General features: G+C 36.0%; 1 protein-coding gene across 1 annotated transcript in view; it reads right to left on the reverse strand.

Annotated features, from left to right (window-relative positions):
• Positions 1-25,172, reverse strand: part of Kif24 (kinesin family member 24) — a 63,229-nt gene that overhangs the window by 20,205 nt on the left and 17,852 nt on the right. Inside the window, exons 2-6 of the mRNA XM_005326198.4 lie at positions 20,644-21,287; positions 16,048-16,237; positions 11,411-11,508; positions 7,630-7,845; positions 3,880-3,967 (exon numbers count right to left, since the gene is read on the reverse strand). Coding sequence (XP_005326255.2) covers positions 3,880-3,967; positions 7,630-7,845; positions 11,411-11,508; positions 16,048-16,237; positions 20,644-21,266 — 1,215 coding nt within the window. The 5' untranslated portion in view covers positions 21,267-21,287. The remainder of the gene's footprint in view (positions 1-3,879; positions 3,968-7,629; positions 7,846-11,410; positions 11,509-16,047; positions 16,238-20,643; positions 21,288-25,172) is intronic.

Here is a 25,172-nt window from a genome sequence, read left to right on the forward strand (position 1 = left end):
TAGAAGAATGACTATGAGGGTGGTACATTATAACCACCTGAGGAGATTCTAAAATAATACCAATCCTCATATATTGCTGGTGGGAGTGCAAAATGGTACAGTTACTATGGAAATCAGTGTGGCAATTCCTCAAAAAAGTTTGTCCTAGTAATTCCATTCCTAGGCATACACACAATAAAACTGAAAACATGTCCACACAAAAACTTTTGTACATGAATGTTCATAGCAACGCTATTCATAATGGCTAAAAGTGGAAATAACTCAAATGTCCATCAATTGATGAATGGATAAATAAAATGTGGCACAGCTATATAATGGGCTATAAATCAGCCATAAAAAGAAATAAAGTCCTAAAAAAAAAAAGAAAGAAAGAAAGAAAGAAATGAAGTCCTAGATGGGTACATGCGTATAATACCATCAGCTTGGGAAGCTGAGGCAGGAGGATCATGAGTTCAAAAGCCAGCCTCAGCAACTGCAAGGTGCTAAGCAACTCAGTGAGACCCTGTCTCAAAATAAAATACAAAATAGGGCTGGGGATATGGCTCAGTGGTTGAGTGCCCCTGAGTTCAATCCCCGGTACCAAAACAAACAAACAAAAAGAAATACATTATATATATATACATATATATATCTCATGCTATATATATATATATATATATATATATATATATATATATACACATGCTATAGCATGGGTGAATCTTGAAAATTTTATACTAAGTGAAAGAAGTTGAGACAAATGGTTGTATGTTATGAGATTCTGTTTATATGATATAGCCAAATTAGCAAATCCACATAGATAAAAATTAGTGGATGCTAGGCACTTGGTAGGAGAAATAGGGAATGACTGCTAACAGACACAGGGTTTCTTTTTGAGGTGATAAAAATTTTCTGGAATTAGTGGCAATGATCACACAACTTTATGGATCTACTAAAAAAATTACTGAATTGCATACTTTAAAAGGGTGGGTTATTATGGATCTAAATTATATTTCAATAAGAAAACTATATTTAAAAGCCTACCAAATTATACAATTAGGTGAATTTTGTGGCATATGAACTATATTTCAGTTTTAAATAATTATCAAACCTGTGCCTGGGCCCTACCACTGAGAAATTCTAATTTTATTAACCTAAGGAAGACTCAAGGAAGCATTAAATTGTGATGAAGGCTGGGGATGTAGCTTAGTGGAAGAGTGCTTGTCTAGCATACACAAGGTCCTGGGTTCAATAACTAGAACTACATCACCCTGGCAATAAATAAATAAATGAATAAATAAATAAATAAATATGATAATGAAACTGGAAGACAGGCCACTGAATTAGACCACATGCTTATGACATAAAATAACTGAAAAAAAGACTCAAATCCAAAATACATAATAGGTAAGGAAAAGACCACCTCAACATGAGCAAGACCCAAATTGGCATCCCCAAAAGAGGAAATTCAAATGATAAATTAAAAATATACGGGATAGGGCTGGAGATATGGCTTAGTAATAGAATACTTGCCTAGCATGCACAAGCACTAGCTGAATTCAATCCCCAGCATAGTAAGAAAAAAAGAGTAGGGGTTCAGTGGTAGAGTACATGCCTAGCATGTGTGAGGCCCTGGGTTCAATCCTTAGCACTTAAGATATTCAATTTCCTTCTTGATCAAAGAAATAAAAATAAATAAATTAAACAAAGGTATTATATCCATCTACAACCAAAAATAAAAAAATAAAAAAGTATTGGTGAGCTGAGCAAGGTGGCATACACCTGAAATCCCTGTAATTTGGAAGTTTGAGGAAAGAAGATGGCAAATTCAAGACCAGCTTGGGCAATTTAATGAGTTGAGATAAAAAGGATGGGAATAAGCACAGAAGTAGAGTGCTTGCTTAGCATACATGAGGCTCTGACTTCAATTCCCAATACCAAAAAAAAAAAAAAAAAAAAAGAGGAAAGCGTTGGTAAGGTGAAGAGCAATGGAATTGCTCACATACTGCTTGTGGGAATGCACATCTTTTTGTAAAACAGTTGTCATCATTTAGTGAGGCTGAAGATATGCATGTCCTGGATATAATCATTTTATAACCAGACAACCAAAATAAACATTAAAGATAAGGACATTCCCAGCTGTGCTGTGCAGAATAACCCCCAAACAGAAATAACCCCACTACCCATTAACAGGAAAATGGATAAATAAATTGAATAAATTGTGGTATTTTCCTATGATGGAATACTACACTATAAATCAGATAAGAAAGAACAGAACTACATCTATTTGTAAAAATCATAAATGGAATTCAAAAGCATAATTTTGAACAAAAGAAGGAAAACAAAAAAAAGAATATATATAGTGTGGTTCTATTCATACAAATCTCAAAAACAGGTGAAAACTCAAAAAAATGTGAAAACTAAGTTATATAGTTTTAGGAAAGAATACAAAGGTGGTAAAACTATAACAGAACAAGAAAGCAATTAGTGTAAAAGTCAGGACAATTGAGATGTGTGACTAGGAAGTTACTCTGGAGTTTTTTTTTTTTTTTAGTACTTTTATTTTTTAGTTGTAGTTGAACACAATACCTTTATTTTACTTATTTATTTTTATGTTGTGCTAAGGATCGAACCCAGGTCCTTGCCCATGCTAGGCAAGTGCTCCACTGCTGAGCTACATCCAAGCCCCCACAGAAGACTTTTGAGGTACTAAAATGTTCTATTTCTTGATCTCCATGGCTGATTGCTAGGGTGCTTGCTTCTTTACACTGTACACACTTAGGTTTCATGCATTTTTCTGAGTAGTGCTATTTTTTTCCACAATAAAAAAGGTTAAATCATTTTTAAGGTAAGGAAATAACAGTATATAAGTGATCTAATGTAAAGCCAGAGGACCACTGCATTAAAGGAAAGTTCACCAGAAATGTATTTATACATAAGTTAATAAATACCTAGAACAGTGGATATCTCAGGGGGATAGGATGGGGTCTAGTTGTATAAAGTAAGTTAAAAGGATCTTTATTTTCTATTTTCTTATGTGTTCCTATAATGTTCAGATTTAATTATAAGCAAGTATTACTTTTGTTATAATAAAAGGATAATTTTTTAATAAAAGGAGCAGATTTTTAAATTCTTAGCTAGGCATGGTGGCATGCAATCCCAGCTACTTGGAAGATTGAGGCCAAAGGATTGCAAATTCAAGGCCAGCCTAGGCAACTTTGTGAGACCCTATCTCACAATAAAAACAAAAAGGGCTGAGGTTGTAGCTTAGTGGAGTAGAGTTCTTTCTCAGTATGTGAAAGACTCTGAAAGAAAAAAAAATCTGTGGAAGGATATTTAAAAACCTAATAAAATTAGTTAAAACCTAATTAATTAGTCTCAGGAAAAGGGAATTGAAAGGATAAGGCAGAAAAATCCATCCAAGTTTGAGGCTAGCTTCAGCAATTTAAGAGAGGCCTTGTATTTAAAAAAAAAAAAAAAAAGAGAAGAAAGTCTGGAGATGTAGCTCAGTGGCAGAGTGCCCTTTGGGTTCAATTTCCAGGACTTCCCATCCCCCATTTTTTTTTTTTTTTAATAAAAATGTTTGTCTCCAGCAGCATTCCCCAGAGTTCACTGTCACAGAAAAACACAAAAGCAGTCTTTGAAACTGGTGCAGGAACAACTTTGCCATGAATTAGCTTTTCCCACATGTCCTACCTCCCACTCCATAGCATTGGAACATCAACTATGTGAAGAAACAAGCCATCCTCTGAGAAGATGACTCATATTTTACAATTTTGAAGTGGTGTGCTTATCATTGTCCTTTGCCTAGATCTGAGAGCGTCTACCTACTAGGTAGCAGAATAAATTCTTTCCTGGACTTAGGCTGCTATAGGGGAGTAATAAAGAAGAATTAATTACCTCTAAGAGGACCTCCACACTATCCACCTGGAGCTCCTGTAGTCCCACTATCTGTACCACATGCTTGCTATCTTCTCTTGCGAAGAGCCTGCAGATGCAAAAACATGGTTGGTATGTTGGTGCTGCTTTAACAGACTTTGTTCTTGTCTCCCCAGAAACAATTCTCCCACTCCCCATTAAGTAGCAGTTTTGCCACTTGGGTGGAATAGAAAACAACTTCTCCCCAGTCCTACCCTCCTGACCTTAGCCTCAGACTTCCATAATCTGTAATCCCACCCTATAATTCCAGCTACTCCAGAGGCTGAGGCAAGAGGACTGCAAATTTGTGACCAGACTAGGCAACTGAGCAAGACCCTGTCTCAAAATAAAAAATTAAAAGAGACTGGGAGGGCTGGGGATGTGGCTCAAGTGGTAGCGTGCTCACCTAGAATGCATGAGGCACTGGGTTTGATTCTCAGCACCACATAATGTAAAATAAAGATATTGTGTCCACCTAAAACTAAAAAATAAGTATTTAAAAAAAAAAAGGGACTGGGAATGCAGCTCAGTGGTAGAGCACCCTTAGGTTCAAATCCCTAGTTAAAAAAAAAAAAAGAAAGAAAGAATAAGCATATAATCCAGACCTATGCCAATCAGTGGATGGTATGGTATATTTTCAGCTATAATGATTGTCGAATGAAAATAAAGTCCTGGTCGGGCATGATGGTGCAAGCCTGTAATCCCAGAGGTTTGGGAGGCTGAGACAGGAGGATTTCGAGTTCAAAGCCAGCCTCAGCAAAAAGCAAAGTGCTAAACAACTCATGGAGACCCTATCTCTAAATAAGATAGATAGATAGATAGATAGATAGATAGATAGATAGATAGATAGAGTCCTGATCTCTTATTAGGTGCCTGGTGGTGAGGTACTCTGCTTCTCTCTCTAAAAGTGAAAGCATATAGTCTTGGGAGCAGTGGCAGACATTTTTTTTCTATAAAGAGAACTAGTTTTAAGATGAAGCAAACACCATAGAAGAGCAGAGAAGCAAACTTGGTCCTTCTAACATCCCTGAGCTATTGGAGTAAACTAACCCTGAAGTCTACACATCTTCCATGGTAGACAGGAAGAGCTAATGTGAATGCCTCAGACCTGTGAATAAGGTAACAAAAGGTTATGGACTTATGGACTCCATTATCATTAAACCAGATATATCAAGGGCATCAAAGATTCATCAAAGGATATTTTTCCCCTTAATAAGATACCAATTAAGGTGAATAATGGAATTCCACTTTACAGCAAACCCTGTCCCCCATACACCCAAAGAAAGAAAGAAAATGAATGCCTATAATTCCAGCTACTCTGGGGCTGAGGTAGGAGGATCACAAGTCCAATGCCAGTCTCAGCAATTTAGAAAAATCCTGTCTAAAAAATAAAAAGGCTGGGAATGTAGGTCAGTTGGTAGAATGCTTCTGAATTCAGTCCTTAGTATCACCAAAACTGCAAACTTTTACAGAAGAATTGGACGAAAACAGTCTTACCAATGCCCATGATCTCTTGGAAACAAACTACTGAGTAGTCCGCCTTCTGGAATGAAAGAAGGATCTAGTTTTCAGATTCCTCATATATGCTAGCCCCAATGTCCTAAGCTAACCCCAGGGAGGTTCTTAGTGGATAATTAAAAATATACTGCTAAATTTTTAAGTCACATAAGCTAGAGTTATATTACTTCACCTTTTATGCAAGGCTCTGAAAACAACATCCTCTACTTTTAGAAATTTGACAGTCCTTAATCTTTGTTTTCCAGTTTAAGAATCAGACTTAGCATATAAACCTTGTCAAAGTCCCTGCATTATAAAATATATGTATATATATATATATATATACATATATTTTAAAAACAAGATAAAATATAACTATAAAACCAGGAAACAAGACATCAGTAGACCAGAACATTTCCAAAGTCCCATAAGGTAGGAAATAAAAAGATCATATTAAGCCAGACACAATGGGACACACTGGTAATCCAGATACTTGGGAGGCTGAAGCAGGAGGATCACAAGTCTAAGGCCAGCCTTGGCAATGTAGGGAGACACTGCCTCATAAAAAGGGCTGGGGATACAGTACCTCTGGGTCTAATCACCAGTATTGAAAAAAAAAATTATATTGTGGGAGACCAACCTCGCACGTGACTGAGTTACTCCCCGGCTAAGTGTTTTGAGGCATCAGTAGCAGAAAAAGCGGCAGGACTTACCTGCCCTTCTTGGGTTCGAGAACAGTGTCCTTGTAGAGGCATGTCTCTCCACTACCCTAGAGACCCAATCACCTCACCTGACCGTGCAACACTGTCCCCCTTGACCTTCATTGGATAGGATTTTCCCCAGAATTTAGAGTTCCCCAATAAAAGCTCATTCCCAAGCGTGCTCGCTCTCTCTCGCTAGCCTCTCCTGTAGACCCTTACTTCCCCCCAGGGAGCTTGAGGCAGAGAGCACAAGGAGCCGTCCTGGAGCTTAGTTTAAAGGTAAAATTGTGTGTCTGTGTTTTATTTCTAACTCCCTGAGAATTTCCCTGTGTTTACCGTCTGGCCACAGACTAAGTTATATTAGCTAATCAACAGAGATATAAAATCAAACAAACAGGGCTGGGGTTGTGGTTCAGTGGTAGAGCACTTGCCTAGCATGTGTGAGGCCCTGGGTTCAATTCTCAGCACCCTATATGAATAAAGGTCCACTGACAACTAAAAAATATTTCAAAAAAAAAAGGGAAAAAAATAAAACAAACAAAATTACATATAGCTCAAGACATCTGCAGAGTAATAAGTGTGATTCTTCCCTAGTAAGCCTCACAGAAGCTTCAAACTTGGGAGTTATTATAGTCCCATCCCTCTATCTACAATTAAAGAATGTAAATATACAGGGAAATAATCTGGGCAATTCATTAAAGAATTATTCAGAAAAAGCTAGATATCCTAATTGGCCTTTTGCCCAAAGAAACACATACATACATAAACACACACACACACACACACACACACACACACAGAGACAGCACAATAGTGACTTTTATTCTCATCCAACTCTCTTTAAATAAAATGGGCATTCTGACTGGAAAGGACTTTTAATAGGGGCATTGGGCTTGGAAGAGAAGCCATGATTGACTTAATACACAGCTTTGACACCAACACAGGTAAAAAAGAAAAGCAACTCTGGCCCAGCGCATCCCCAGAATAGAACCTTTTTTTTTTTTCTTAATATTTATTTTTTAGTTCTCGGCGGACACAACATCTTTGTATGTGGTGCTGAGGATCGAACCCGGGCCACACGCATGCCAGGCGAGCGCGCTACCGCTTGAGCCACATCCCCAGCCCATAGAACCTTTTTATTGGCAGTTGTGTGCCTGGACAAAATTCTAGATACCTACACGTTCTCTCAATTGTGGCATACCCAAAGACTCCTTTTTTGATGGAGTAGTCCAGAGGACAATAGTCTAAGCCTAATTGCTGGCTTCTTCAGTTGCTCAGTACCCTAGTGGCCCTCTTTGATGAGGGCCTGCCATATCATGGCCTCCCTATTTGAACAGAAACTGCTTTTCCAGACCTCATTCCACTGCTTGCCTAAAGCACATGAAACTTGAACATCCTATCCGATACCCTTGCTGGGATTCTAGTCTCATGCTGATTAAGTTTTCCTAGTTTTCCACCATGCTCAGCCTCAACTCACTCCTCCCCACATGCATCAGGTCTGGTTCATTCTGTAATGACAATTCATATCCAGTACCTTTTTCTTCTATTTAGGAGGTCATAAAGCTGTCCACAGTAGATTTCATAAAAGCTGATCCACACAAAGAAATGCCTTCTTGGCTGGGACATTTCTAGTTGCCTGAAGATATCTTTGGCTGCCAGAGCATACAGTCCTGGGTTCTGATGAGTTCCTATCATAGTGTAGGTCTTTCCAGCACCTGTTTGTCCATATGCAAAGCAAGTAGCATTGCCTCTGGGAGAAGAATAATTTGAATCATTTATTCATATTAAAAGAAGTGCTAATTTACATATAGATTTTTAATGACAAGTTAGGTATAAACAGAATCCTATAAACATACAATTCTTTAAGGACAGAAAGGTTTTATATTATGAAAACATAGCAAAAAATTCTCAAACAAATGTGTTGAGTTTTCTTACAGGAATTCTTTGTGGAAGTGACATAATTATGTAAAACAACTATGGAAGATAAGGAAATGAAGACTTTAAAAAAAAATCACTTGATAATGTCAGGCATGGTGTTGCATGCCTATAATCCAGAAAGAAAGAAAAATCAGTGGTTTGGGGGAATAAAAGTTTGAGGCTAACCTTAGCAAGTTAGCGTGGCTCTAAACAACTAAGTGAGGCCTGTCTCAAAATAAAAACACAAAATGGGCTGGGGATGTAGCTTAGTGGTAGAGAACTCCTAAATTCAATCCCCAGTATAGAAAAAAATCATTTAGTCAACAAGCATTTACTCAGTTCCTACCCCATGGTAGGTGCTTTAGATAATCAAAAGAAGATTTCACCTTATAATTTAGAAAGATGTGGAAAAAGAAGTAACAGAGAATTAAAACAACATAATAAGTAACAGAAGATCATATAATAAATAGGATAGTAGTGACTACACTCATATGATAATTAAGGAAGTTTGGACAAAGATAAAATCAATGTAAGCAAAGCATCTGAGGAAAGACTCATAGGAGTAGAAAACTGGACTGGACCTTGAAAGCAAGCTGAGAAGGCAGAGAGCCACTACTGTGGAATAGGAACAGTGTGAGCAGACCACAGTAGTAGCATAGATTTGGCGTGGCAGACATGTCAAATATTGAAGCAAAAAACTTGGGTTTTGGTCTTTGCCCTGCCGTTAATTAACTACAGGCTTTAGGAAAGTCACTTTACTTCTCTCTGGGTTTGAATTTTCACTTTCACCGTAAATTTATGGGTTATCTGGTTTCTAAAAATCCCTTCCAGTCCTGATGTCTTTATGATACTAAGTGGAAAAAAATCGCTATTCTTGCATGTGGGTACCTGTGTGTGCACACATCCTATATGAGAGTGAATAACTATAGAATAAGAGGTAGAAAAGGGAGTTCAGGAGGCCAGATTGCCAATTATAGTATGTTAAAGGAGGAGTGGAGGCCAAGATTATCTGAGTATTATGGGACCCAGTTATGCAGTGCTAAGTAGTGACTTAACATAATATTGGTATGAAGAGCTATTACAGACTTTTGAACACAAATCATATGGGTTACTGATAAAAGTAGATGCTCGAAAAAGAAATAAAATCCATGTATTGGGTAAGAATAAGAGGAAGCTAGAGGTGGGCAAAGAGACAAGTTCCCAGAAAGGCACTTGAAGTCAGGTAGAAAATAAAGAATGAAATGAGAAGAGCAAGGAAACCTTGGTGAGAAACAAGAGATGGGAGCTAATCAGATTTAAGCTGTTTTGAACAGAGACCAGTTATTCCTTGTCTTTTGAATCCTGGCTTCCAGAAGCATAGGTAGTTTATTTTTTTATTTATCTTTTTTGGTACTGGGAATTGAACCCAAGGGTGCTTAACCACTGAACCACATCCCCAGTCCTTGTTAATTTTTTTTTTTCAAGAGAGAGTGAGAGAGGAGAGGGAGAGAGGGAGAGAGAGAGAGAGATTTTTAATGTTTTATTGTTTAGTTCTCGGCGGACACAACATCTTTGTTGGTATGTGGTGCTGAGAATCGAACCCGGGCTGCACGCATGCCAGGCGAGCGCGCTACCGCTTGAGCCACATCCCCAGCCCCAAGTCCTTGTTAATTTTTGAGGCAGGGTCTCACTAAGTTGCTTAGGGCCTTGTTAAGTTGCTGAGGATGGCTTTGAACTCAAGACCCTCCTGCCTCAGCCTCCTGAGTCACTGGGATTACAGGCATGTGCCACCAAGCCTGGCAGCATAGGTAGTTTAAATACACTGGCATGGGACATAGGTACAGTTAGGAAAAGGAATACAGGAGGAAAATCTGAACTTACTCTAGAAGATCCAACAGAATGAGTATCTATCTTCTAAATATTTTAGGGATGATTTTTTTTAAATAACAAATATGGGTAAGAAAATTTTACTACATTTTACATATTGTATGCACTTAATTTGCAACTATATCTTTTATTACTAAAGTCTTGATGTTCAAATTCAAACTTGTTTTAGAAACTTGCTCTCTCAAAAAGCACTTCCTATCTTTAGTGCATAAGAAATTGAACATGAAAGATATTTGTGCTTTATTAGCCTGCTTAGAAAAAAATTTTTAAATTAAAAACTCTACAAAAATAACAATAAAAAGATAACACAAAAAATGGGCAAATGAAGATATTCAAATGGTCAATATGCACATGAAAAGATGGTCAGTAGTGCTAGGCACTAGAGAAATTCAGATTAGAACCTTGGTAAGATATGATTTCATACCTATAAGATTGACTAAAATAAGAAAGACTGACAATACTGTCATGCAGAAGAAATATCTACAGAAAGGGTCCCAGGATTTCCTAGAGGAAAGGAGAAATTCAACTCAGGATCAGTGGAGTTATTGGCATTCTTGATGGAAAAGAATTTCAGCAAGAGCCAGACAAAGACATAGACAAAGGATTCTTAAGAGGTAGAGAAACATTCAAGGGAGAATGTGGGCTATCTTGAGAGTAAGATAGTAAAGCAGGTCGATGATAACATAAAAACCTGAAGAGAACATTCTGGGTTGATGGAAATGTTCTATGTCTTGTTCAGATATGAGTTACTTATGTATATACAGCAATCAAACTCCATCAAATTTGAATACTATATGTGATTTTTATTGTATGCAAATCATAACTCTACTTTTAAGTTTTTTTTTTTTAAATAAGGGCTGGGGATGTAGGCCAGTGATAGAGTGCTTGCATGGCATGAGCAAAAACTTGGATTTGATTCCCCCAGTCCTGCAAAATAAATACATAAATAAAAATTATAAAATTAAAAGTAAAAATTATCCAGAATTAGTGATTCTATCAGGTTATTTGGCATTTTCTTCTAGTACACACCTACATTTTAAATATATAACAGGCTCCTACTAACTTTTTTGTCCCATTTAATGCCTGTTCTCCTCCCCGTCATTAATGTTTACTAAGTGTGAATAACAATTTCAAATAAATACATCTATGAGAAGTTGATAAATGATATTTACTTATCTATCCTACTCTGATGAAAAAAATCAACTGAACTGTAGCCAGAATACATAGTTGTTTCTATTATCAAAACACTTAAGTCTTTTAATTATGAAGACTTTGATAAAATTAAGTTGTTTACAGATTGTTAAGAGACAATATCATGGGTGTAAAAGGAAATTCTGCTGCAAATTTCTGAATGCGTGGTAAATCCTATAAATTGAGACAGTGTATTCTTCTAGAATCTGAACTCATTAGATCAAAACACAGAATTCATGTTCCAGTCAAAAGAAGTGAAAAGCATAAATGATATTTGTACAGAAATATGACTTATGGAAAATAGAAAACAAAAAGCAAGAAAAGCAAATAATTTTTCTCACCCATTGAAAATATGCTGAATGAGTGGGTAAGTAGTCTTCATGTATACATCTCCATTGGTACATGCCTCACCAAAGACTTCATCAAAATAAAACACATGCTGAAAAATAAATTTGATATTTTAAAGAAACAGACATTTTCTGTAATTTCTTATTTATTTTTTAGTTGTTGATGGACCTTTATTTTATCTATTTATACACAGTGCTGAGAATCAAACCCAGTGCCTCACTCATGCTAAGCAAGCATTCTACCACTGAGCTACAACTCCAGCCCCTGGAATTTCTTAACTACTATTCTAGTTAACACATAATAAAGGTCTAAATATATTTTTAAATAATAGTAACTGGCCATGACAAACTCAAGTAAATAAACAATAACTGTTAAATGACAGTGCTTTTTTTTTAACTTGAGATCTCTGTAGCCATGTTCTAACAATGTAAAATCTAAGACATACAATTTCTGCTATCACTTAGATAAGTAAATCAATGAATGAAAATGAGTGAGCCAATCAATCGTCTTTAGGTCTGGGAGAATAATTGAATTCTATAGGGGATTATACTTATAGTCCAGTTAAGGCCAGTGTATTTGAAAATTTGGGGAAATTCTAGGGAAGATTTCCATTCTGTAGGTTATAAAACTTAAATTTTAGTTCCATAAACATTTATTGTTCAACTGGTAGAATGCATACTGCAGTAGGCAGATGAAGGAACCCAAAGATACAGACCACCTCCTAAAGATGTTCTTTAACACAAACATACAAATGACTATAAGGCAGCAGAAACTTAAAAGAAAGTATGTGTGGAAGTCAATGGAAAAAGACGTGGTCTCTCTGACTGGGAAAGATATTATGAAAAAAGACTGTATGAGACTATACCATGCACGGGAAGAGGAATTTGAGAGGTAGAGATGGAGAGAAATTAGGGGAAGTATGAGCAAAGATTCAAAGCAGGAAAGTTGAAGAATTAACTGTTAATCAATTTTTTAAAGAACAGCAAGAATCCAAGGAGTCTGAAAAATAGGACCTTTATAAGGAGGAAAGTAAGACAAGGAAACAGAGTTATGACTATATCATAGAGGTCTTGGAATACTAGCTTTAAAGGAGTTGACAGAATGATCATATTCAATTCAGTAAATGGGGGAGACAGTAAAAAATGTAACAAAGGAGAACGATAATCTGAGTTATTTCATTGAAAGATTAATTTGGCTTTACAATATGAATGGACTGGGAAAAGGAACTCTAGTAATAATTCAGTGGTGCCGGGTGTGGGGGTATATGCCTGTAATCCCAGTGATTTCAGAAGGCTGAGGCAGGAGGTTTGCAAGTTTGAGGCCAGCCTCAGCAATTAGCAAGGCCCTAAGCAACTTAGTGAGACCCTTCTCAAATAAAAAATAAAAAGGGCTGGGTATGTAGTGCTGTGGAAAAGCCTCCCACACCACCATGAGTTCAGTTCCCAGGACCATAAATAAAACAAATCAAAACAATTCAGTTGTAAGTTAGGAAGGATCTAAATTAGATGATGATAATGGAAATAAGGAGATGAAAACCTGGCAACTGACTGGATATGGGGAGAGAAAGGGTTCTAAGATGGCTTTTGAGGAAAAAAATCATGGTAATTTGGAAAAGGAAAGATGGGAAACTCTGTTACATTAAGTCTGGAAAGCATTAATTCAGCAGCTGTAATTATTTGCATAATTTAGCAGCTTACCATATTAGCATATCTGAGTTAGAAATGCTAATAAATTCCAGGCTCACTGTAGTATGAGAGTCCATACACAATGAATGAGTGATAAGGCCCTACCTTCTGCTAACTTTTGATATAGCTCTAAATATCCAGTTAAGAAAAAAATTGTATTGGCAGATCCAGAAAACTGGACTTGGGCTATTTAATGTGGGTCACTCTATCCCATATTCAATTGCTTTGTGTACCATTATATTACATAGAAAGCTTGTTAGATCATTTAAGAAGAAACTGGCACCACAAAATCAAGTTTATCAATTAGAAAATAATTCCAAAAGTCAGGTGGTAAGAGAATAATGAATCTGTGAAGAATGATAAAAAGATCTGTGAACTTTTAGTCTTTTGAAGGATGTGATGAGATTTTTAAAATGCTAAGCTGTTAACAACTATTAAAGCAGGGTGGTAGGTACACAGGGTTCATTATACTTTTGAATAAGCTTTAAAAGATCAATAATAAATTTAAATATATTTGTAAAATCTGGCTTTAATGAACATTATTTATACCTGACTCAATAAAAATCACAACCAAATGTAGGAATACTTTTGTTTCCTTTTATTTCACTGAGAATATGGAAATTCTTCCTCTCCCTCAATAAATGCTCATGAATAACTTTAGCTTTTGATAGAGTACCTAACAAAGTCTTTATTAACAGAATCAATATCTTGCCTTTCATAGGATTTATTTCTCCCCTCCTCTCCCTGCTTTCAAGAGGAGATATATATGTGTGTATGATGTGTGCATAAATAGGATTTAAATGTTGGTTTTTCTAATACTTTTGTAAACATTCTTCATGAAAGATGTGTAAATATGAAAGATACTACTGTAGTTAACATAAATATATATATACACACATTTCATATTGTTTTCTTGTCTACATTTGTGTTGATATTATAAAAGGTAATCATTAAATCAGATAGTACAACTACATGTATATGATCATATTTACTATGCAACAAGATTTGAAAAGATACCATATTTAATTAGATGCACAAACCTTTTGCTTTAATCCCCGAATAAGTTAAAAAATAAAACAAAGAATCTAGTATCAATATTTATTTAGCACTACATTTGTTATAAACCTCCCTTTTCTTCACTCTTTGAGGAAAGAAAAGAGAAAAAAAAGTCCTTCCAATATTTTTATATTACAGCATTGACAGGTAAGAACTTTGACCTATGAAAGCAAAGGTCCAAAGTTCAAACAGCAGAGAAAATGCCATAGAAACTAAGGGTATTCAATAAATATTGATCAATGGCAATGACAAAGAAGTAAGGTTATTGTGTTTGGGGATAATGGAAAAATACTAAGATAAGATGATGCCTCCTTAAGGGAATTACTGTGACTGAAGCATCATTAAGGAAATCTTGGGTAGATGGTGATTGGTTAGAGTTATTACTATGGCTATGAGTAGCTACGGAACTAGATAGCATTACCACAAATTGGTCATTTAGACCATCTTCAAAATAAATACCTCCCACCGAAACCTAATAGATTGTGCATTGATCAGCAATCGATAAGACTGTTAAAGTGATTGGGTTGATTGTACAGTGGCCTAGTAATTTATTGCCCATAGAAAGAATTGGTGGAATAAGCTGAATGTCACTGTAAAACCAATTTTGGTTACCAAAGAAAAAGAACAAAGCAAGTTTGAAAGAAGAAGAGAGTCTTAACAACTTGACTTCAGTGTTAAGATTTTTCCCAGTAGAAATAAGATCTCAGCTGACTAAGGTGAACTGCTAGCACATCAGATTGCTCACCACTTTTTTTCCCCTCTCCCAAGTCACTGGGTTTTGAGATAAGAGTGATAAAGGAAGAGAGAATGAAAATAATACAAATGTTTAAGGAGAACTTAACTCTGAATTCCAAAATCTTAACATTTAGCAGATTATCTATTCTCTGTTTTAGATTATTCACAATTGTTTCACAAATTTAAAAGTACCAAAAGTTTGATTTCTTCCATCTATGGAGTTGGTTGATTCCGTATGAGAATGAAGAGTTACTATAAGGATACCTATTAGCTTGGAATAAAGTTCCATTCAATACCAAACTTTCTTCATAATCATTTTAGCAGGGAACATTTTTTATGTGTCTGAGCTAATAGTGCTTTATTTAAACCCTTATGTTAGATTTGAAAACATATTCCTGGATTATATTTATTCATTGCAATCACCCTACATACAGTAGCCTTCTGAGAGTTCAATTTCCACCAATTAAGCCTAAGTTCAAGACAGTTGGGAACCAAAATAAGAATTTGGTTGGCAATCTAGTGCCTTGTAATTAAAAAAGATACTGCTCATCATTAAACTCACAATCAGGAGAGTGGATTCACACTGCAAGATGTAGGCAAGAGGGGCTGGGATTATAGCTCAGTGACGGAGCACTTGTCTATCATGTGTGAGGCACTGGTTTCGATCCTTAGCACCACATAAAAATGAAACAAACAAAGGCATGCTGCCCATCTACAACTACAAAAAAAAAAAAAAATGCAGGCAAGAATAGAGATCAACTAAGTGACCATCCCATAATCACCCTGGGGCTTAAATAAGTTCAGTGACTGGTACTATGCACAATCACTCATTTAAATTCTTTTTACCCTCTCCTACCTCCCTTTTTGCTAAATACATATAATAAAAAGCATGTAAAGTATGTTAAAATATGTATGATGTAGCTCCATTGCACAAGAGTAGAAGAATTACATTTTTGTACACCCTGTTACACCATATTTTTAAAAATTGAAGGTCCAAAGTATCAATGATTTAATGAAATATCACACCAAGAACAAATATCAACACTGAAACAGAACTGGATTTTACAATTTGTATGCATTCCACTCAAACAAAAAGCAGAGAATTGACATACTTGATAATATAAGTTCCAGACACAAAAGGAAAAAAATCATACCTGCAAAATATATTGTGTGAGGTCAAGTGCTTCTTTCTTCTCATGTACAAGCAGAGTTTCTTTGTCTTCTACAATAATAATATTAATTTCTCCACGACGTACTTCTTTTATACTCAGTGGGCGTTTTCGAACACAGACTCTGATTTTTTCCACCTCAGTCCAAGGATTCTCTTTCTCTAAGGTGTTCTGTCTGATACATGGTTTATTAATATATTTTAATTTTTAATAATAGGATAAGGCTGCTTAAGAGGTACATTTTTAATATTTTAATATATTATGCCCAGTATACATTTTGTTGTATACTGGGCATAATATATTTTTGAAATTACAAAGTGTCAAAAATAACAAAATTCTTTTATTAACAATTCTCATTATTTTCATCTCTATCCCTATCCCACCTACTTCTTGCTCCACAAAAACAAACCAAATAAAACCCCTCAAAAAAAACCAAAACCCTAAAAATTATTTTAGCTGGTTTTTAGATGTGGTCTCCTAACAGTTTATGCTATTTTTTAAATTAAATTATTTATTTATTCTAATTTGTTATACATGATGGCAGAAGGCAATTCATTTATATTATACATATAGAGCACAATTTTTCAAGTCACAATTTTTCAAGATTGTACACCTATGCTCTCTCTTTATGTCCCCACAACTCAGGATGATGAATTCTCAAAATCTAATGCCATATGCTGCCACCAATCCTCCAAGGTTTTTACAAAACCCAAACTTATGTTTCTTGCTTCCTTTTAAGCCAATTATTCTTGTGTGTTTACCATTTTCTCAATCACTAATCTAAATTATTTTTTAACCTTACAAGGGTTTACTAAATTCCTTGAAGTAGGTGGTCGATTTCAATGTACTCTTTCTCTGGTTCCTTGTATATATATTCTGCCCTGCTCTATGTTCCATTTTTTAACTTTGTTCTTTTTGTTCCATCCTGACATGGATTTATTGGTTTTTTAGAATTATATATTTCTTCTTCCCAAGACAAATTTTATGACTGGTCCTGTCTACCACTAATTCAAACTTTAATTCAAATGCATTCCTTCACTAGCTTCATACTCAACACTCAATATCTGAAGCAATATTCTATGAATTAGAAATACAAAATTTATAAGGTTCACTTGCTGAGTCTCATCATGGTGCATATTATCTAAGAATATCCACTTACTTGTATAAAAACTAGGTAACAAGAAAATTGTATGTGTGTTTGCAGGTACTGCGGATTGAACATGCTAGGTGAGTGTTGTACTACTGAGCTATACCCAAGCCCTTTAAAGAATTTTTTTTTTCTTTTAATTTTGAGTCAGGATCTCACTAAGTTGCCCAGGAAGCCTTCCAGCTTATGATCAGGATTTTTGAAAACAAATGTTTTTACCAGGTTCAGTCCCTTTGGTCCATGTACTAAGAATGCCTTAGCAAGACAAATTATTTGTTCCTTTACACTTTAGAATTTTTTGATAGTCCCTAAAACACCTTTCATAATATATTTTACACAAGATACTAATGCTATGTAATTTTTTCATATCAATTCTGATTTTCTGAACCCTCCAATTGGTTAGAATATTTTTTTTTGGCCAGGATCTCAACTGGTAAAACAAAATTGTAAATAAAAATTCTAGCATAATTCATAAGACATTACTTTTTAAACTTCTTTTAAAGAATGCTTTTGATTTTCAACCAACATATAGGAGAATTTTAAAAAGCATTAATTTGTGCTGAGGACATAGCACAGTGGTAGAGGGTTTGTCTAGCATTTGCAAGGCCCTGGGTTCAATCCCCAGTACTTTTGGGGTAGGATGAGGAGGTGAAGCAACATGATTTTGAGATAAGTATGGGAAATTATTTATTTATTTTGGATACCAGGAATTGAAGCCAGGGGCCCTTAACCACTGAGCCACATCCCAAGCCCTTTTTTTATTTTTTATTTTGAGACAGGATCTTGCTGAATTGCTAAGGCTGGCTTTGAACTTGCGATCCTCCTACCTCAGCCTCCAAAGCCACTGGGATTGCAGGCATGTGCCCACTGTGCCTGGCTTCAAGTGTGGGAAAATCTTGATAATTATTAAAAACAAGATAATAGGCATGTGGGGGATTCATTGTTCTATTTGCTCTTCTTTTGCATATGTTTAATTTTCACAAGAAAAAATAAAATTTTAACATCATTTTAGCATCATTGAAGATTTTTTGGGTCAAAATCTCTAGCTGTTGTTGAGTATTAATAACCTAATCAGATGAAGTTAATCAAAGACTAAAAATGTTTAGCCTTTTTAAAATTGTACAGGAACTCTAGGACAAGTCATGCAGACAGAAGGTCTACAGTTTTAAGTTCAAAGGGCAAAAAGGAATACATTCTTCTCCTAAAAGGCACTGGTTTTAAATTCTGATCTTCCTTAGGGGGAGTAAATGATCTATTTGACATGAAAAGAATTAAGACAGGGGCTGGGGTTATGGCTCAGCAATAGAGAGCTCACCTAGCACATGTGAGATGCTGGGTTCCATCCTCATCACCATAAATAAATAAATAAATAAATAAATAAAATGTATTGTGTCCAACTACAACTAAAAAAAAAGTTAAGACAACCGAAGTTAGGTATATTCAAGATCTGTTTTTTTTGTTTCATTTTGTTTTGGTTTTTATACCAGAGATGGAACCCAGGGACACTTAAACACTGAGACATATACCCAGCCCTTTTTTAAGTTTTTGAGATAGGATCCAGTAAGTTACTTAGGACCTCGATAAGTTGCTAAAGCTGGCTTTGAACTTTCTATCCTCCTGTCCCAGCCTCCCAAACTGTTGGAATTAAAGGCATGCACCAGCAGGCTCAGCTCAAGATCTTAAATAAATCAGTGCAATCGGTTTCCTAAATTTTTTTAGACTTTCACTAAAATTCCAAGCCAGGCAATTTATTTTGAACTTCTGGAATATCTGAAAAGCAAAAACCTGATTTTTTTTTTTTTTTTTTTTTGCGGGGGGGCGGGCGTACCGGGGATTGAACTCAGGGATACTTGACTACTGAGGCACAACCCCAACCCTATTTTGCATTTTATTTAGAGACAGAGTTTCACTGAGTTGATTAGTGCTTTGCAGTTACTGAGGCTGGCTTTAAACTCGAAATTCTCCTGTCTCAGCCTCCCAAGCCACTGGGATTACAGGGATGTATCACCGCACCCAGCCAAAAACCTGATTTAGGTAACAAAAGAGAATGCTTTGGATAGGATGACTCCCTATTAGTAAGACTCCCTATTAGTAATAAGGTGGTTTTTCAGTGTGCTAGAATCCTGATTACTATCTAGGGTCTGGGTGAGAAGATAATATTGATGGTTACTGAGGAAATACTTTCTTACCTTCAGTTTTCTAATATAATTCCCATTCACCTTGTCTCCTGAGAATCTATGAGCCCCCAGATATCCTAATTATATCTAGAGTCAGGCCAAGCAGATAGTACTTATTATTTGTCAAATAAATGTAATGGCAATATTTAAACTAAAATATGCATTCTATCTTTGATTGTATTAACTAATGCAAAGTATTATTCTTATTAACAAATAATTTAAATTTAGATTGTTGTGTATTATTCAAAAAAAGACAAGTTGCTGAGGCTGGCCTCAAACTTGCAATCCTCCTGCTTCAGCCTGCCAAGTAGGTGGGATTACAGGCATGTGTCATCACATCTGATACAGCATTTTTTTTTTTTTTAAAGAAAACATGCTTAAGAAAGAATTTTGTGGGCTGGGACTGTGGCTCAGCGGTGGCGCACTTGCCTGGCATGTGTGAGGCACTCAGTTCGGTTCTCAGCACCATATATAAATAAATAAAATAAAGATCTATCAACAACTAAGAAAAAAATTTTTTTAAAAAAGATAGAATTTTGTGCTGGGTGCAGTGCTGCATGCTTGTAATCCCAGCAGCTTTGGAGGCTGAGGCAGGGGGATTGCAAGATCAAAGCTAGCCCCACCAAGTTAGTGAGGACTTAAAAAGCATTCAAAATCAGGATCACAGACTGAGGATGTAGTTCATTGATAAAAGTGCTTCCTAGCATGGTCAAGGCCCTGGGCTCAAGACCCAGCACCACAAAAAAAAAAAAAAAATCAGGATATTTCAATGTGTGCAGATGAACTAACTGCTCCAAAGACCTACTTAATTTTTTGTTCTTTATTTTTAACTAAGCTATAAGTTTCCTGGTTGGTTTAAGTGAATTTGATACCCTAAAAAAATCGTATGAGTTGTATAATGTTTTTCCTATTGAAGAAGGCCAGTTAACTATTTTTACTTTCATAGATGCACTAGACGCATCATGTTATAATAATGAAAATAGGTCTGCTAGAAGAATAACAACAGATACTGGCACATGAACAATATCTTTCTCCCATCCAGAAAGTTCCATTAATTAATTCCTCATTAATTTCCCACATCCAGGTATTTCTATTATTGATGCAAAAGCTGTTCACTTATCACTTTTATGTGACATTCATCTGTTGTAAATAAAAAGTAGTTGCTTTCCTTTGGCCAAGGAGAGACTTTCCCTTGCCCGAGGCTACCTTCTCTTAAAAAAAAAAAAAAAAAAAAGAAAGGAAAAAGCAAATTATTACCTGATACAAGAACGAGGGATTCCATAGTTATACCCTGAAACATGAGAGACTCTTTGAATAATGGGAATATCACAATTTCCCAGTATTGGAGAAAAGAAATTTGATGAAAAGAGTGAAGTGTTAGTTTCTGCTTGCACATAGGAATCAGCAGTTGTGGCATTCAGAGTTCTTGCTTTTGCATGGTACTGGTAATCATCTGATAGCATGTGATCTAGTACTTTTAGGTAAGTGGATTTCTGTTTATTTCCAGAAGAATCTGACATATTGCACATTTCAAACTCATTGTTGCTGGCAGTTCTGTTTTTGTTGTCAGTAGGAGAATCAAAATGTAGTTGTCTACGAGGGCCAGATCTGAATTCCTGTGACTTGATATACAGGCTGCTTGTCTGAAGAGGATGCTCTGGGCTACTGACTGCTTTATCTTCTTCCTGCATAATCTTAATAATTTTGATAAGTTGGAAAAGACGTTTACGGTCATTCATGTCATGCACTCCCAATTTGGAGTAGTCCTTCATTGTGACCTTGGCTAATTCATCTATTTTCTGAAGGCCAAGGGCAGTAAAATGAGGATAATAATGTGCAAGTTCAGCTTCACAAAGACATTCATATAACCAGGATGCCATTTCTGTGAAGATTTTTAAATTCTAAAGAAAAAAAGAAAAAAAGTCTTTCACTTAAAATAGAATACATGTAGTACAATTATTCCTTTAAAAAATAAAACTTGAAAAAAATGAAGAAAAATGTCATATCTTCTCAATTTTATTTATTTATCAACATATTTATTCATTGATTTATTCAGCAGTACTAGGAATTGAACACAAAAGCATTCTACCACTGAGCTACATCCCAGCCCTTTCTATTTTTTGAGATAGTATTCTCACTAAATTGCCCAGGTTGTCCCTGAATTTGCAATCCTCCTGCCTCACCCACCTGAGTCACTGGGATTACAGGCATGTACCACTATGCCTGGCTCTTAAGTTTTTCATAGATATATATTTCTTCTGAAATTGATTAAACAGCATAGTATAGAAGTAAAGATGTTTTTTATAACATATGAAGGCTCTGTAGCAATAGACGTAATTTATCCATCTACTTAATAAAAAGAGACCATCAATTATATATTTATTTAAGTATATGGCCATACACATAACCCAAGTCACTTACTTGTTTCTTGGTAGTTCCTTCTAACCTTGTGATGTCTACTTAACACATGTCACAACTACTGGAAACCTTGTTCTCAACCACTGATTGTAGCAGAACTAATTTTAGATGCTCTACTTAATGTCAAGGCATGTCGCACAACTGTTTCCCATGATTAATGAACAAAGGCTAAGAACTCTTTCAGAATAGAAAGAAGAATTACATAGCAGACCATGGAGGATTACATTAATACAACTTAGAGGCAAGTGCATTTGTATCTATTAAGAACTGGTAAAAGTTATTCAGAAATAAAAACAACATTGATTCGGAATCAACTAATTCAGTATTTCAAATCATTCTAAAAGGTTGTCATCAATGTCTATCTGTACAAAATATGAATCAAATCATTACCTAGGAAATTAATACTACAAGTCAAGATTTTAAATGGTTACACATTAAAGTGTTTAAACACTTTAACAACAGATATTTGATTAAATACAAATGATGTGGTAGTAAAATATAATCCTAGTCTACTATTAAAGTCAGGCTCTGAGTAATTTTCTATAGCATTGTTAATCAAATTCAAGTTCATGAGAATATTAAAAAATAAATTTAAAGCGTGTATATATATATATATATGGGCTGGGGATGTGGCTCAAGCAGTAGCGCGCTCGCCTGGCATGCGTGCAGCCCGGGTTCGATCCTCAGCACCACATACCAACAAAGATGTTGTGTCTGCCGAGAGCTAAAAAATAAATATTAAAAATTCTCTCTCCCTCTCTTTCTCTCCTCTCTCACTCTCTCTTTAAAAAAAAAAAAGCGTGTGTGTGTGTATATATATATATATATTTCTTTTTAGTTATTGATGTACTTTTATTTTTTATTTATTTATATGTGGTGCTGAGGATGCTAGGCAAGAAGGGCTCAGCCACTGAGCCACAACCCCAGCCCCAAGTTACAAGCACTTTTTAAAAAATGGTATTCAATTCATTAAGTAACTGGTAAGACTTTTGTTTTCATTTGAATTTATATTTTGTCTCCTCCCTAGGAGAAACAGATTGAGGGCAGGGTAATAAATATAATCAAAGAAGCTCAAATAACTCTGGAGGAAGTACTACTTAAGCTAAAGAAAAGGCTAAATGGAGGATTTGGAGATTTAGCTCAGTGGCAGAACACATGCACTGAGTTCCATCCTGGGCCCGAGGGAAAAAAAAAAAAAAGGCTAAATGGACTAGGAAAAAAAAAAAATTCCTTCCACCAAGAGTGAGACCATTTGTCCTTTCATTGCATCTAGGCTCGCCAACTTGTTTTGGCCAATAGAATATTATGGAAACAACATTGTGTGACTTCCATGTCCACATATCAAGAGTCCTTGTAGTTTTTACTGCTCTCTTAAAATTTTTCTACTGCTACGTGAAAAAGTCCGGCCAACAGCCATCACCAAAGCTAGATATACAGGAGAAACCATCTTAGATTATCCAGCTCCAGTGGTGCCACTAGATGACTACAGTCACAGTAGAGACCCCAGATGAGATGAGGGGAAGAACTACTTAAGCCTAGCCCAAAAAATCTGACTCAAAGAGCTGTGAGCAAATAAAATGGTAATTGTTTTAAGCCCCTAAATTTTAGGGTAGGTGGTTACATTGCAGTAGATAATTAACAATACAACTTAGCGGGGTTTTTTTTGTGTGGGGGGGGGGGGCGTGGGTGATGGGGGCGTGGGTGGGTCGGGGTGGAGTATCAAGGTCTGAACTCAAGGGTACTTAATCACAGAGCCACATCCCAGCCTTTATTATTTTTTATTTTAAGGCAGGGTCTCACTTAAGTTGCTTAGAACTTCGATAAGTTGCTAAGGCTGGTTTTGAACTTGCAATCCTCCTGCTTCAGCCTCCGAGCTGCTGGGATTATAGGAATGTACCATTTTAAAAAAAATTTTATTATATTTTATTTACTAGAAAAATTTTAGGTTCACAGCAAAACTGGGTGTAAGATACAGAGATTTCCTAAATATATGCTGCCCGACATGTGTAGCTTAACTACAGTGACACATGATCATCATATGATCACCAAAGTCTAATTTTACATTAGCGTTATATATTCTATGAATTTGATAAATGTATAATGACATGTATCTACTATCTGAGTAAAATACTAAATAGTTTCAGTGCCCTAAAAATCCTGTGTTCTGACTATTCATCCTGAAGGATATGAAAAATAACTTCCCCCAGAAAAGGAAAATGAGAGCCCTCAGGGAGAAAAGGAGGACAGTGTGATCTGGGGAGTGGTGGAAGGAGGAAGGAAAGCAAACATTATGCCCTGGGCTATAGGCTTTCATCCTTTCCCAAGGACTGTAGGTCTGGGGGAGAAAAAAAGGTAAACAAATGGGCTCTGGATTTTTATCCCAGGTTAACAATGAGTTTCAAGCTTTTAAAACTGTTTCTCTGAGTCAGAATGAGTTTCCAGCTTTTACAGCTGTTTTCCTGAGTTAGATTTTTAACCTGCACAACTAGTTTCCTGACTGCCCAGCTAGCATGTCCCAAGTCTCTAATGATTAAGTCACACTAAACATTCTGCTATGATTAATTCTCATTAAGACCTATAAAAACAGACCCCTTTTGTAACCAGTCACCATTTTCTCCTCTGAAATGTGCCACGTGCCATTCCACTGCTCCCTAATAAAGACAGCTTGCTGATCAGTGAGGTCTGCTCCTGTTTTTGGTTATTTTTGCTTACACATCCTTCCTGCCTCTCAATCCCCTGGCAACCACTGATCTTTTTAATGCCTCCATAGTGCCTTTTCCAGAATGTCAAATAGTAGGAATGATAAAGTATGTAGCGTATTGGACTGGCTTCTTTCACTTAATAATATTGAAGTGGCACACCCTTTCATCACAGAAAAATCTTAACTGGGCTTCTCTAGAAATCTTCACCTTGGCTAATTTTGGGACTGTCAGCAAAAGAGTCTCTGCAAAAGAGTTCAATATAGATAAACTTCCTATTTTTGTGTCTCCCTGTTTTACTTGGCCACTGCCGAGAAGATACCAGCACTCTAGGTGCTGGACACCCCCTTACTAGTTTTTCACAAAATAACCAGTATAGTAGTTTGTAAAAATGTGCAAACAAGACCTCTGGCCTTGAGGTGGGGCTTCCCAGAGATATCTACATTTTTAAGATAAGTTACTAACTGGGCTCCATGGTAACAATTGGCAGGAGAAGGAAAGAAAGAGAAAAAGCTCTCCCTTTCTCAGGGGTTATCCTTGAAGGGTTAACTTGCCCAAAACAGTGAAAGAAAAAGTTGCTTTTATGTAAACTTCTGCAGACTATGAATTTCTGAGCCCCTCCCCTTACATTCATGCTGGGTATAAAACTCTGAAACTACCTGAACTCGA

The sequence above is a fragment of the Ictidomys tridecemlineatus genome, chromosome 4 (assembly GCF_052094955.1).
Source record: "Ictidomys tridecemlineatus isolate mIctTri1 chromosome 4, mIctTri1.hap1, whole genome shotgun sequence".
Classification (NCBI taxonomy): domain Eukaryota; kingdom Metazoa; phylum Chordata; class Mammalia; order Rodentia; family Sciuridae; genus Ictidomys; species Ictidomys tridecemlineatus.